The sequence below is a fragment of the Vipera berus genome, assembly GCF_964194415.1.
Source record: "Vipera berus genome assembly, chromosome: 6".
NCBI classification, from domain to species: Eukaryota; Metazoa; Chordata; class Lepidosauria; order Squamata; family Viperidae; genus Vipera; species Vipera berus.
The window spans coordinates 63,153,138-63,167,536 of NC_138208.1; the positions used below are offsets into that span (position 1 = coordinate 63,153,138).

The following is a 14,399-nucleotide window of genomic DNA, read 5'->3' on the forward strand; positions in this document are numbered from 1 at the left end:
GACGGCCATTTTGTGTCTGGAGGCCGGAGAAGAAAGGCTGGTTTGCTTTTTAACAAGCGCCAAGCAGTTCCTGACGCGACTCGGCTCTCAGAGGCTCCAGAAAAACCAAACCCGTCGGCTGTTTAGCTGGGAAAATTAAGTCCCGGGAGTTCTTTTTATAGCCACAAAGCAGCAGGAAAGTTCAGAGTAGGCGCGGTTGAGTCTCTCAGCGCTACCCTTCACGTAGTCGCGCACAGAGGTCCCCTTTTTCTGCTTGGGAGAATGCGAGGCTTCGGTGACCGAGGCCGCGATCGCGATCGTGGCGGGTAAGGAAAAGGGAATCGGGCTTCTTTCAAGGCTTTGTCGTATCTCTGCCACCCCCCTCCACCCAGTCTCGCACCTTGCGTTCTTTCTCCTGCGTGGCAGGCAGAAATACTGGGGCAGCCAGGGCTGCCTGAGGGCTGATCGTGCTAAATTTCTGCCTTTCTCGTAGTTATTAAAGCATCGAATGGCACCAAGAAGAGGGGTGGGGTTCTGCCATTTTGTCGAAATGGGAAAACGTCGAAGTTGGGGAGCAAGTTCCTCGGAACTCTCCGGGACTTTTTAAATTAATCAGCACAATACTAGGCTGTGTGGAGAGCTGATGCAATGGAGGAGGGCTGCCAGTTTGTAAGGTTTGGGCTTTTATGTCGTGGGGAAAAGAGCACTTTTAACAACGGGATCTTTTCTCGTAAAGAAAAAACAAAAGGCTCACGCTCTGCGTTGCTTTTCTTTCTGCCTGTATTTCTAAGATTACGGAAGCTTTGCCAGAAAATTTTATGCGGGTGGTTGAAAGATGGCGTCACAATAAGGAGGTGACCGTTTGACTGGGTGCCAGGTTAATGTCGGCCTAGAAGAAGGAGGTGGAGAAGGAAGTGCTGGGTTTTGGAAGGACTAGGCGCCCCGCAGACAGATTTTGCATTTTCTTTCCTTTGAGCAGAAGGCTTCCATAACATTACTATGGTTGATTTACCGGGGACTCTAACCTTCAAAGGCTATATAGTAACTTCTCTTCTGATCCCGCATACCCTGTTTTTCTTTCTTTCCTGGTGAATAGGACCAATATAATTACTTACTGCCAAAATCAGAGTGGGTGCTTTGGAATAATAAGATAAAAATAAGAAGTATTTTAATCCGATTTGCTATACTGGCTGCTTACAAAATTTATCTGCTGTGCTAGTCAAAGAGTTGGGTAACTTAAAAAATCGTAAAAATGCAATACAATGCTTATAATCAACAATCGCCGCTCATTTAAACCAAAGGCCAGATGGAGAATCGGCAGCCATGCCAATATTGTGGCATCCTAAGTTTGGAACCCTTGGGTGAAAAACTCCCCTTAAAAGGATATACTCATTGTATTTTACCTCAAGATACCTATTTTACCTCAAGATACCTATCAGTTCTGATAAAATAAGTTAAACTTCCAAGTAAACATATTTTTGGATTAGTATTTAATTAGGAGGAAGTTATGGATCATTGATACTGGGCAGTCCCAGGGATTACAGTAGTTCCATACCATATGAGAAGCTACCTGAATTATTTTGAGAGATGTTTATTGTAGTGGGTGATTCTGAGGGAACTGTAGTACCATTATTGCAGTTTTATCCAACTTTAACATAATCTTTAAAATATGGGATATGTTTATTGATAATAGTGTGGCTGATAATTAAAATTCATCTCGTACTGAATGGAAGTGCTCTACTAAAGCAATACTAATTATATTTATGCAGAAATCATATTAATTGCATACTTCAGTGCTTGCACAAGAAGGGTGTGCTTTCACTGTAACTCACAAAATCAAGAGTCAAACTGATTAATTATTACATGGTGTAATCTATTCTTAAGATAAATAGAATAATGTTAGCAGCTTAAAAGTCAAGGTCAAAGTAGTTGAAAAAAGATCTCTCCTACCTTCAAATGAAGAACCCAAAAACCCTGATATTTTTCTGAAATAACAAAAGGCTCTGTGAGCACTACAGTATAACTTAAGTATGTTACTACTATATATTACAAATACAAGTTTAACTGTTCATTAATCTATACTTATTGTATTTAGCAATATATGGGAACATATCTCACTGTCAGGCTCCTAGGTAAATCAGAAAGGAAACACAACTAGATTTGCTAAATCTATTTTAAGACTACATTAACAGAATCTTGCAACTCTGAAAGTACAAAACATCCCTGCTGTCATTTTAACTGCTTGATCTATTATGGCAGATCCTTTCTAAGTTTCTTTCTCTCTAACTTAAACCAAATGGGAGCTCCTTCTTTTCTTGCCTGGTTGCTTCCCTCTTCCCCTTTTCCCTAAGGTCATTTCCACATTCCAATGTGGTTATTGAAGATAGTGGATTTTGTTTTGGTTAAAATGCTTGGTTTCCTGTACTTGGTTTCTACAATGATTGCTATGGCTTTGTTGATGTTAGGTGTTGCAATTAAAACTGCATTCTGATGTATTTTTTTCAATAATTCGTTACTCTTAGAATATTGATTAAAGACTTACATTTTTTGTATATTTTTATGTAAAACTTTTGAACATTTGCCCTGTTTTGTAATTTCCATTGGAGAATGTTATGGAACTACATATACATAATAATGTCATGTTCAAACATGTTTATTCTTTTATTGCTAGAGATAAAATGCAAAGCAAAGAAAAGCGCAAAAAACCACCAAAAAACCCCAACCGATTAACAAATATCCAACGCTAAGAACAAATGAAAACCTTTGTGTATAAAAAAGAAGAAAAGCCCAAATTCAAAATACATCTAACATTAAACATAAAAAATCAACCCCAGCTGAATGCTGAAAGATATATCAAAAAATGTAATATATTTCCTTCCCCTTACAAAACTGGTCTACAAATAGTCAAACTTTTCCAGCTGTATTTAACAGAAATGCTATATTATATAAATAAATATCCCCAATGTGGAAATCTATTTATCTAACAATTGAAACAATCCAATATCAATTTTAAAATCCCTCTGTTGACCATCTGTCATTGTATTTAACATGCAGAAAATCCACAGCTTCCAGTCTCTTATACACTTGTTTAATCCATTGTCTCTAACCAGAGCAGTTAATTGTGCCATCTCTGCTAATTCAGATAATTTTAAAATCCACTCTTCAGCAATCATTCTCCTTTTTTCCTTCCAATGCTTAGCATATACCAGTAGTTCTCAACCTTCTCTTTGCTATGGACCCTTTTTGTGGCCACAAAACATGGCCATGGACCCCCAAGACATAATTCAAAATATAAATTATAAAATTTCTTCAAGCTTTCATGGACCCCTTGTGATGATGTCATAGCTTCCCAGGGGTTCGTGGAGCACATGTTGACAACCACTGGAATATACAATTCTCCCAGCAGTCATGAAAAAAAAAGAACATCCTAAACTGTTTTTAATTGGTTTGTATATAATATTTAGAAGAAAAGCTTCAGGTTTCATTAATATTTGTATTTTAAATAGTTTCTGCATTGTCAATATATTTGTCCAATACGATTTAGCATACTTAACATGACCACCACATGTGATAGAATGTACTTGGATTTCAGTTGCATTTCCAACATTTATTGGAAATCCCTCTGTTCATTTTCGCCAGTCTATCTGGAGTCAAATACCAACAGTCATCATTTTATAAAAAAATCCTTTTAAACTGTAATTCAGAGGGATAAAGTACACCCTTGTCTTGTTCCTTTCTGGATTTCATGGACTTCAATATCTGTAAAAAGCCCATTCCAAAATCCAGTTTTTGACTACCTTTGACTATCAGTTCAAATTATCAAAAGTTTTTTCTGCATCTAAGAAGATTAGTGCAACCTATTTGTCACTGTAGTAAAGCTGTGATACTAGTATATTTTATATAATGTATTAACTAAGAAGAAAATGGATAAAAAAATTCAAAACGTGCTAGATGAAATTAAACTGAAGGAAAGAAAACTTCAAAAATTACCAATTAAAAATATACTTAACCAATTAAAACTTTTGCAACAAAAAATTTCCTTGTTGACTGTTTCAGATATTGAAACTGAAATACACAAAACATTGTTTTGAACATGCAAATAAACCAAGGAGATGTTTGGTATGTAAATTAAAGAAGCAGACAGACAGGAGGATGATAATTAAATTTCAGGAAGGAAATAAGACTAAAATGAAGTAACAAAAATATTCAAAGATTCTTTTGGAACTATTACACCAATTTATATAAGAAACGTGAAGTTCCATTAAAACATATTGATTATATATAGACTCAAAATCTTCCTAAGCTATTGGAAAACTACAAGCAAATTTGAACAATCCAATAACAATCTTTGAAATAACAGAAGCAATTAATAGTGCTAAGATAATAAAGTGCCGGGACCCAATGGTTTATCGAGTGAATTCTATAAAACCTCTGATGAAGGATTTAATGAACTCTTATTTTACAAGCAAATTTTATGCCTGATTCATGGAAAGGTGCCTACATCTCTTTGGTACCTAAGGAGGGACAGGAGTTAACGTATGTGGGGAAAAAAATTCTTACCAAGGACCATAAATTGTTTACATCAGTTTTAGCTGAAAGAGAGAAATTTTACAAGATTATACACATGAAGACCAGTGTGGTTTTCTACCCAAAAAACAATTAAAAGAGAATGTGAGAGTAATCTTGGATATAATTGAACATTTACAACAACATAGTGACATTTTACATATTTTCAACACTTCTTAATAATACTTTCCAAAACACTCTGTGATACTTTTTGCTCATACACTGTATATAAATTTTATTGAATCTAGACTTCATCATGCATATTCAGTTAAATGAATATCATTTTTCAGCCATGAGTGATTTTTCCCATTCATTTCAGAGGATCTAAATTAAGCATGGCTTAATGGAGATCTGGCATATTATATACCGTATTTTCCGGCGTATAAGACGACCCCCTACTTTTCCTGTTAAATTATAGGGTTTGGGCTATACTCGCCGTATAAGACTACCCCTCTTGCAACGCACACCAAATAAAAATTTAAAAACATCAGATTTGATTTTAATATGGTAATTTTATCAAATGCTTATGACATGCAGGTGCTTAGTAGGAAAACTGTCACTTATAAGCATAAGGCTGTGTGTCATCAAACATGTAAACATAAAACAGTGCAAGTGGATTAAACTTCCTAATTCACTCTAAAGCTGAAAGGAAGGATAAGACAATAAACCCATGAGAGCTGCCATGCTGTTTGTTTTCTAAGCTGTCAACCAAACTGGAACTGATGATGATAGGAGGAAGATAACAAACTAGAGAGAGAGAGCAAGTGCAGGGCAAGTCCCTGGCGAGTCAGCAACGCCCATCGTAACTCCAAGCTATTTTTACAGGATTTGCTGGCGTGACAGTTTCCCTTTAAAAGCCTTCAAAATCCTCCTGTTCATCTGATTTCATTAGTACATCAATGACATCTTGTGATACACTTGTAATGCAGTCATCGTATGGATCTAATTCCGTATCAGATGGTGTGGTCTCAGCTTTGGCTTCCTCTTCATCTTGCCACAAGTAGTCGTCCTACATACCATCTAATGAATTTGATATGCCACACTTCTTGAAAGACTTGATTACTGTTTCTGCATCAATATCATTCCAGGCTTTTATGACAAACTTGCACAAAACATCCAACTGTGGAGCACGCATGTTTCCTCCTTTTGTGAATGACTTTTCGCCGCTAACCATCCACTCATTCCACTGTTCTTGAATGTGATCTTTAAATGGATTATTTAGGCACACATCCAGTGGCTGTACCAACGATGTCAATCCTGCAGGAATAACTGCTGCATCTGTGTTCATTCTTGCCAGCCTTTGCTTGGTGCTGGGAGTTAAATGAGCCCTGAACATATCCCACACCAGTAGACTACGTTTTTGAATAAGTCCACCTGGTCGCCTGCTCCATACATTATCAAGCCATAGCTTTACCCCTTCTTCATCCATCCAGCCTTTTTCATTCACATGTACAAAACAACCAACAGGGAACTTGAGTTTCGGCATTGTTTTTCTTTTAAAAATAATCATTGGTTTCAGTCTGGCGCCATCAGCTGTGCATGCTAGTACCACTGTAAAATTGGACTTCTCATGTCCTGTTGTTTTAATTAAAATTGTTTTTTCACCTTTTGGATGGACAGTTTTATTTCCAACCATATCAAAACTCATTGGAGTTTCATCCATATTTCCGATACTACTTAACGCATAGCCATGTTTATTGCGCTGTTGTATTACGTATCGATGGAAACTAATTACTTTGGCATCAAGATCTGCAGGTAATTTTTGTGAAATTTTTGTCTTTTGCCTCAGTACCAGATTATGCCTTTCCAAGAATCTAGTACAACAGGATACAGTGGCCTTAAATCTTTTGCTGTGATCTGGGTTAGATTTGGCCCACTGAAGTGCAAACAAACATATTTTATTTCGTGTCACTATATAACCGCTTTGGCGATGCTCATTCACCATGTCTATTACATGTTTTTCAAGTTCTGGCCAATGTGGAGTGCCTCTTCTTAATGCACACTTACCCCTTGGCATACTCTTTAATGCTTTTTCATTTGCTTTCCAGTCCCGAACCATCTTTTCTGTTAACTCCATATTGTCTTGCAGCAGCACAGTTATTATGTTCTGTGGCAAAGTTTACAACTTTAAGTTCATATTTCTTTCTTCTTACTGGTGGAGCCATGATGCGGCCTTGACTGTTAGCCAGTTGTATGAACCGGTACAGATACTGGTGCTGTGCTGTACTGTATTCACCACCACATGTATCTGCTCACCAGACAGACTACCTTCCCTCAGAATCACCATTCCCAGTATAAAACAACCAGCCAATCACAACAAGCAATGTATTTCCTGCATACAAAATCTGCTTGCATTGGGTGGGTCAGCTCTCCCTCCCTGCCTGCCCAGCCCTCCCTGTCTCCAAGACGATCTGAGCGGTAGTATGCAATGTGTCACAGGAGTGTTTGGGAGTCAATAAGCTGAAGACTTTGAGGAACCCTGCCTTATAGCAAAGGTAAAGAATCCCAGTTTTATAAAGTACCGGTAGTTCTAATGTGCTTCATTGAGAATTCACCCCAGTAGGAGGAGATGCAGATTCTATGCATATTTACGGTACGCAGAAGCGAAAGAAAAAACTCAATAGTTCACTTCCTGGCTCACAATCTGCATATTAACAACTCTTTTAGTACCCTTTTTTTATAAGTGCCACGATGTTGCTAAAATAAAAGAGGTGAACTTTGTGACCCACCCAGCCCATGCATAAAACAGAAATGAAAAGTCTTAAGCCTTTTCGTTCCCAAATACCAAGGTTTCCCCCGAATTTTGCGCGGTTAAATAAACGGCATTTGCGTATTGTTTCTCCACGGAGCACCGACAAAATTCGCTCGAATTAAGGAACGTGGGGAGCTAAAGAATCGGGCTATAGGGAATGTCTGGCATGACGGGCAACCCTGGGAAACGCGAGGACTGTAGTGGCACCCTCAGTTCGCACGTTCCGATCCGGGAAAGCACCCGGAGCCTCCTCTGTTATGGTATTTCTAACGGAATGTCTCCACGCCCACGTCACACCTGCCTCGCCTTTTAAATCCCGCTCCCTTTCCTCCCGTAACGTTTCCCTGCTCCGCCTGCTCTGTGATTGGCCCAGCTTTGCTCCTTTCACGCCAAAGGGGCACCTCGCCTTCTTTTCTCTGAGCTCTCTCGCCTGGTGCGCTGCTGCTCTCAATTCCGCACTCCGTGACCGGGCAAGCAATTCTTCTGGTCGGCGCGGGTCAGGCGGTGCCTCGGCGGGAGCAAAGGTGCTCCCTTCCTACGGTTGAGCGGGGCGCCTCTGCGGACCGCCTGCCCCTCCTCTCGTCAGGGACCTGACAGCCAGCATTGGAGGCGTTAGCATGGCCAGTCCTAGAGAGAGCAACGGCGGCAGCTGCAGTAGCTGCCCCAGAAGCTGACGAGAGTTTGCCCTCCATCACCCGTTCGCCGTCAGCCGCTTTACCACGGGTCGCCATCGCCTACCTCCATTCACCCAGCGATCCCGCTGCCCAGCAGAAAAGAGAAAAGATCCAAGAGGTATTTTCCGGCGTATAAGACGACTCGGCGTATAAGACGACCCCCCAACTTTTGAGATGATTTTCATAGGTTAAAAAGTTGTCTTATACGCCGGAAAATACGGTAGAATAAACATTTATTAACATTGCTATTGATGTTTTTCAACATAAATAATTTAATAACACTTAATCTTCATAAAGGTACAGGTTCCCCTGCACATGCGTGCTAGTCGTTTCCAACTCTAGGGGCCGGTGCTGCTCATCTCCGTTTCAAAGCTGAAGAGCCAGCGTTTGTCCAAGGACGTCTCTGTGGTCATGTGGCCGGCATGACTAGACGCCAAAGGCGCACGGAACCCTGTTACCCTCCCACCGTAGTGGTCCCTATTTTTCTTCTTGCATTTTTATGTGCTTTTGAACTGCTAGGTTGGCAGAAGCTGGGACGAGTAACAGGCGCTCACTCTGATATACAGCACTCGGGATTCGACCCGCCAAACTGCTGACCATCTGATCGACAAGCTTGGCGTCCTAACCCACTGAGCTACCGCGTCATAAATTAATGCTATTTCAGGTTGAACAACTTGAGAAAATGAGGTAATCATTTCTATCTAATCCTTTAAGGTTTGGTAGCCCTCTGCCTCCTAAAAAATTTGGAAACCCAGGAGAGCGTTTGCGTAAGAAGAAGTGGGACTTGAATGAATTACCCAAATTTGAGAAAAACTTTTATGTTGAACATCCGGAAGTAGCAAGACTCACTCCTGTAAGTTCTGCCTTTTCTTTCACCTTTGTCTTGCTTACTTATAAACTCCAGTTTTAATATCTCCAAATGCTATAGCAATGAAAATGATTAGAATTACCACCGTTATAGTAATGAGATTTTTTATTCTTTATTCATTTTGTCAACATGATCTGGGGGTGTAAAAGGATGCAAAAATTTGGGTGCCACTAGGTGGCAGAACAGAAATACTGCAAATGGAATTTTTGCAGCCTAGTTCTACATTCCTATTCTGGTCCATCTTTTCTGTATTTTGTTTTAATACATTTCATTTGCCGTTAGTTTGGAGTGATTTTGTTCAACTGAATCTCCTGTCTTCCTTTTTTTCTAGCTGCTATTTTCTAACTTTCAGGAAAGTTTCTGATGGTGTTTTGACCAAAGTAGAAGTATTCCAAGTTCAAAATACATGGGTATAGTTGGAAAAAGGACATTTTGAGTTGGGACACAACATTAAATTTGGACTGGTTTCTTCCATTTCAGAATGTATAAACCTGTATAAATCAGAGTATTTCCAATCAGATGCATCATCTTCAGTGAATGCATCTGCAGAGAAAACAATTTGCTCTACTAATTTAATACAGGTCAAAACATTAATACAGTTAAACCATCTTTAGTTGGTAATTGAGATGCTTGATTAATTTATTACTTTGGAAATCAGTAATTCACTTTTCATGTCAAAGAGTACTTGAAATATACCTAGTTTGTGTAAAGTTTTTGCTGTAGACTTACTTAAAATCCTTTGGATGGCAGATTTGAAGGAAAACAAAGTAATGTGTGTATGTGTTCATCTGCATATACAAGGTTATATTTGCTAGAAGTTACAGTGAGTAAATGCATGAAGTGAATATTTTCATTTTATTTTTTACTCCAATCTGTATTTCATTGTACATTTTGATAAGTTTCTGAAAATGAAGTCAATAAAAGGAGAGCTCTCAAAAGAATTGCTAGACCAAGACTTTACATTATTTATGGAGAATACAAAGAGATAGTAATTACTTGAAGTAAAAGAAATGAAAATTCATATTCATAAAGAGAAACTACAAATTCTGTTTTTCACACTTTACTTGCGATTTTCACTCTTGAATAGTATGAAGTTGAAGAGTTGAGAAGAAAGAAAGAGATTACTATAAGAGGGTCAGATGGCTGCCCCAAGCCCGTATTTGCCTTTCATCAGTGTAACTTTCCACGTGAGTATTCTGTTGTGCCCAAAACAACAGTTTTGGAAGATGAATGGGTATGCTTAAATAGCATTATCTGGCTGGATGTATTTAGTTCTGGAAAATTGAGCTTAATGACACAGAGTTTTGGGGAAATAGTTTTTGAAATTAATGCTATAATCTAAATTTATTTCAGTACAAGCTTTACTTACATAGCTACATAGATACCATGCTGTTCATTTGTATATTTTTATCTGTATTAATTTTTAGAATATGTGATGGATGTCTTGATAGACCAACATTTTACTGAACCAACTCCAATTCAGTGTCAGGGCTTTCCCTTGGCCCTTAGTGGGCGTGATATGGTGGGCATTGCACAGACTGGCTCTGGGAAAACATTGGCAGTATGTATTTTTCAGTTTCTTTGAATTTTCTTTTGTCTATTGATCTGTAAAGGTATTTTTATTGTATTTTGTTAGGTAGAATGTAATTCATCAACAAAATGAAAAATGTAATTTTTTAAAGTTTGGAACAAGTCATCTTGGGGTTCCATTACTTTATGCTATAGAAAGAAATGGAAATTTGTGGCCAGCTGGTGGCTGTTGTTTGCCTCCCATGGCTGTATCACTATGTGGAGTGATAATGCTACTTGCCTACTACTAGCCAGCCAGTTTTCAGAACTTTGCCAAAAGAGTGATTTCTAAAAATGTTTATAAAATGGTCTTTACAGGAAAGCATTGAGATAGGAAAAAAATGCATTAATCTGCTAGAAAAGCTAAGTTCTTGATTGTTTTTCAAATGAATCCTCTGGGGCATTAACAAACAAGATAAGAGAGAATGAGATAGTCTCTCTCATCAAGTACAGCCTACATTTAGTTTATTACTATAAGCAGGCCAGTTGTTTTTTTTAAAAATACAGGTATAAATGTCATTGGCTATGTATGTTTCTACTATTTTGTTTAACTTAGTTTTAAAAGTAATTTTTACCTAAGTTCTGCTACTTGGAATTAATAACTTACATGGTGATCATATGATTATTTTATAATTTGTATTGCCTTAATAGAGCAAGCTCTACTAAATGCATTCTGAAAAGTACCAATTGGGACAGGAATTGCACAGATACATTGCTGAGCCACCAAAAGTTAAACTGAAAAGTTGTACAGTGCAAGACAGTACAAAAAATCATCAACAATCCCAAATGAAATCAAGACTTAATATGAAATTAGTTTGCATTCATTTATCCAGATTTTTATATTATCATAATTTTTTTATAAAAATATAGGTTTTATCTACAAATAAAGCAAGCATGAAGCCTCATATTTGCATGTACCGTATTTTTTGGACCATAAGACGTACCTGACCATAAGATGCACCCAGTTTTTAGAGCAGGAAAACAAGAAAAAAAATATTCTGAACCAAATAGTACCGGTATACTAAAACAGGGCTTTTCAACCTTTTCATCCATTGTACCACTTTTAGGACAAGGCAATGTCCGAGTACCACCAGTCACCCAGCAAGATGTCAAAAACTTGACCCCCCCCCCCCAAAAGGAAAAAAAATGATACAGGTAGTCCTCGACTTACAATGATTCACTTAGTGACTGTTCAAAGTTACAACGGCACTGAAAAAAGTGACATGACCATTTTTCACACTTATGACCGTTGCAGCATCCCCAGGGTCATGTGATTTACATTCGGATGCTTGGCAATCAATTCATATTTATGATAGTCACATTGTTCCAGGGTCATGTGATCGCCTTTTGCAACCTTCTGACAAGCAAAGTTAGTGGGGAAACCAGATTCACTTAACAATCACTTAACAATCGTGTTACTAATTTAATTTCTCTCTCTCCCCCTCCCTCTTTCTTTCTCTCTCCTCTCTCCCTTTCTCTCCCTCTTTCTCTCCCTATTTTCTCTTTCCCTCTCTTTCTCCCTCTTTCTCTCCATTTCCCTCCCTTTCTTTCTCCTTCTCTCTCTCCCTATTTTTCTCTTTCCCTCTCTCCCTCTATTTCCCTCCCTCTTTTTTCTCCTTGTCTCTCCCTCTTTCTCTCTCTCCCTTTCTTTCTCTCTCTCCCTCTCTCTTTCCCTCTCCCTCTTTCTCTCTCTCCCTCTATTTCTCTCCCTATTTCTTTCTCCCTCTCTATTTCTCTCCCTCCCTCTCCCATTGTCCCTTTTTTCCTTCCTTCCTTTCTTCCTTTCCTCCCTCTTTGTCCTTCCCTCTCCGCGTTAGAGCAGTACCCGTGGAGGCGGCCCTGCGGCCTGGCTTTCTCTTACAGAAAGCAAGCTGAAACGGAGCGAGGGATATTGACAGGAACGTGAATTGGCCGATCTCGCGCTCCTGTAATCTCCCTCGTTCGGTTTCAGCTTCCCTTGCTACAAGAGAAAGCAGGCTGAAACGGAGCAAGGGAGATTGCAGCAGCGCGAGATCGGCCAATTCGCGTTCCTGGCAATCTCCCTCGCTCCGTTTCAGCCTGCTTTCTCTTGTAGCAAGGGAAGCTGAAACCGAGCGAGGGAGATTGCAGGAGCGTGAGATCGGCGTTTCTCAGCACGTGCCGATTCGCGCTCCTGGCAATCTCCCTTGCTTTTCACTTGCGGAGGTTGGGGCTGGCCATACAGATCACCTTCGGACCATAAGACGCACCCCGTTTCCCCCCCACACTTTTGGGGAAAAGTGCATCTTATGGTCTGAAAAATACGGTATTTTCACATATGATAATATAAAATTTAATTATTTACATACTTTTTGAGTAGTAAATTACTTTTAGATCATTGAAATATACACAGGAGAAGCTAAAGTCTTGGGAATGTTTGGATATGGAAGGTATCATCACATACGTTTGTTTAGGCTTTCTAGTGATGGAGAGAGCACTCATTCATTTCTCATGAATGCAAGACTTCTCGGTATATGATGATAGTACCATACTGGATGAATTGGAAAAAAAATGGTACTATAAGGAGAATATTTACATGGCTCATGACATTTATTATATATGCTACAGTATTAGCCATAGCTAATTGTGTTTTAATATATTGTGCAAGGGGTGGAGATTTCAGATTCCGATTCCAGCTTGATGTCAAGTTTCCGACGTATGGGCTTTTCAAGTGACTCTGAGGCATTGTTTACCTTAAAAGTCCTTTATTAGCCTAATACACCGGCAAATGCTTGCTCGAAGGAAGCTGGAATCTGAAATCTCCACCCCTTTTACAATATATTAAAACACAATTCTCCACCTTTCTAATTTTGTCATTAATCATATTCTCCAATTAATTTAAAGAATCAGTTTCCCTTCCGTTGCCTTATCATCTTTAGTTAGAGAGATGGCCTTGAAGGTGCAATCCTACTCATTCCCCCTTTAAACTAAATCTTTTAAAGCAATACACAAGTTTAACATATGAAATGGCTACTTCTTCATCTCTTGTCAAGCAATAACATTCGATGTTAGCAGCGTTGACATCCTTTTAGTTTTTGTTTCTTTAGGCTAAAGGATCAGATACTATCTCTGATGTATAGGTAATGCTCAAGACAACATTAGGTGTTTTATGGCCTATAAAGCACTTTTGGCCATCACAAAATGTCACCACTATCCCCACCACCTGCAGTCACATGATCATGGGTGCTTTGGCAGCCTGTTTTTGCAAGATCAGAGAGGAATCTGGCAGGGAAGGTTGCAAGCTGCGGCTGCTCCCTGCTTGAGGACTCTCATGTCTGGGGACCGGCTGTAAGAGCTCCCTGTCGATCAGTGCCTGCTTGGAACTCTGCACCTGAAATTTAAGCAGGCATGGAATTTGGAATCCTCTCCCTGTCCCTGCAGAGAGTTCCAGTGAAACAAGGATATGGGGCTCTGCATGCTTGGATTTTGGCAGCCAAGCTCTAGGCAGGCACGGAGATTGGGATCCATTTCTTTTTATCCCCCTCAAAAGTTTTCTGCAGAGATGGGGAAAGAAACTCTTGTGTCTGCTTGAACCTCTGCAGCCAAAATTCAAGCCTGCACAGAGCCCCAAATCCCTCCCCCTGCCTCCGTGGAGAGCCTCACAGAGGCAGAGAAAAAGGATTTTAAAAACTGCATCTACTGCAGGCAGGAAGCTCAAAAACCCCCAATCTGCAGCTCCATAGTCATGAAAAGCGATTCCATTTCCATGAGATCACTTAATGACTACAGTGGGGACTGCTGGGATCACAGTCATTGAATGAAATGATCACAGCGTTTTGCTTAACTTCTGGTTCACTCAGGAACCAAGGCTTTAGTCTCAATTGTAGTCATTAATTGACTACTACTGATAAATAAATGCATGTTTACATGATCACATTTAACCAATACAGCTTGTTCAGGAACAAGGAGCATAAAAATTATCCTATTGGAACACTAGTGCATTATTCCTCTTACTATTCTGTTTTTAGTATAT

General features: G+C 39.3%; 1 protein-coding gene across 1 annotated transcript in view; it reads left to right on the plus strand.

The window, feature by feature from the left end:
• The window catches only part of DDX17 (DEAD-box helicase 17), a 29,631-nt gene continuing 15,232 nt past the window's right edge, over nucleotides 1-14,399 (plus strand). Inside the window, exons 1-4 of the mRNA XM_081330744.1 lie at nucleotides 1-305; nucleotides 8,686-8,824; nucleotides 9,927-10,026; nucleotides 10,267-10,400. Coding sequence (XP_081186870.1) covers nucleotides 262-305; nucleotides 8,686-8,824; nucleotides 9,927-10,026; nucleotides 10,267-10,400 — 417 coding nt within the window. The 5' untranslated portion in view covers nucleotides 1-261. The remainder of the gene's footprint in view (nucleotides 306-8,685; nucleotides 8,825-9,926; nucleotides 10,027-10,266; nucleotides 10,401-14,399) is intronic.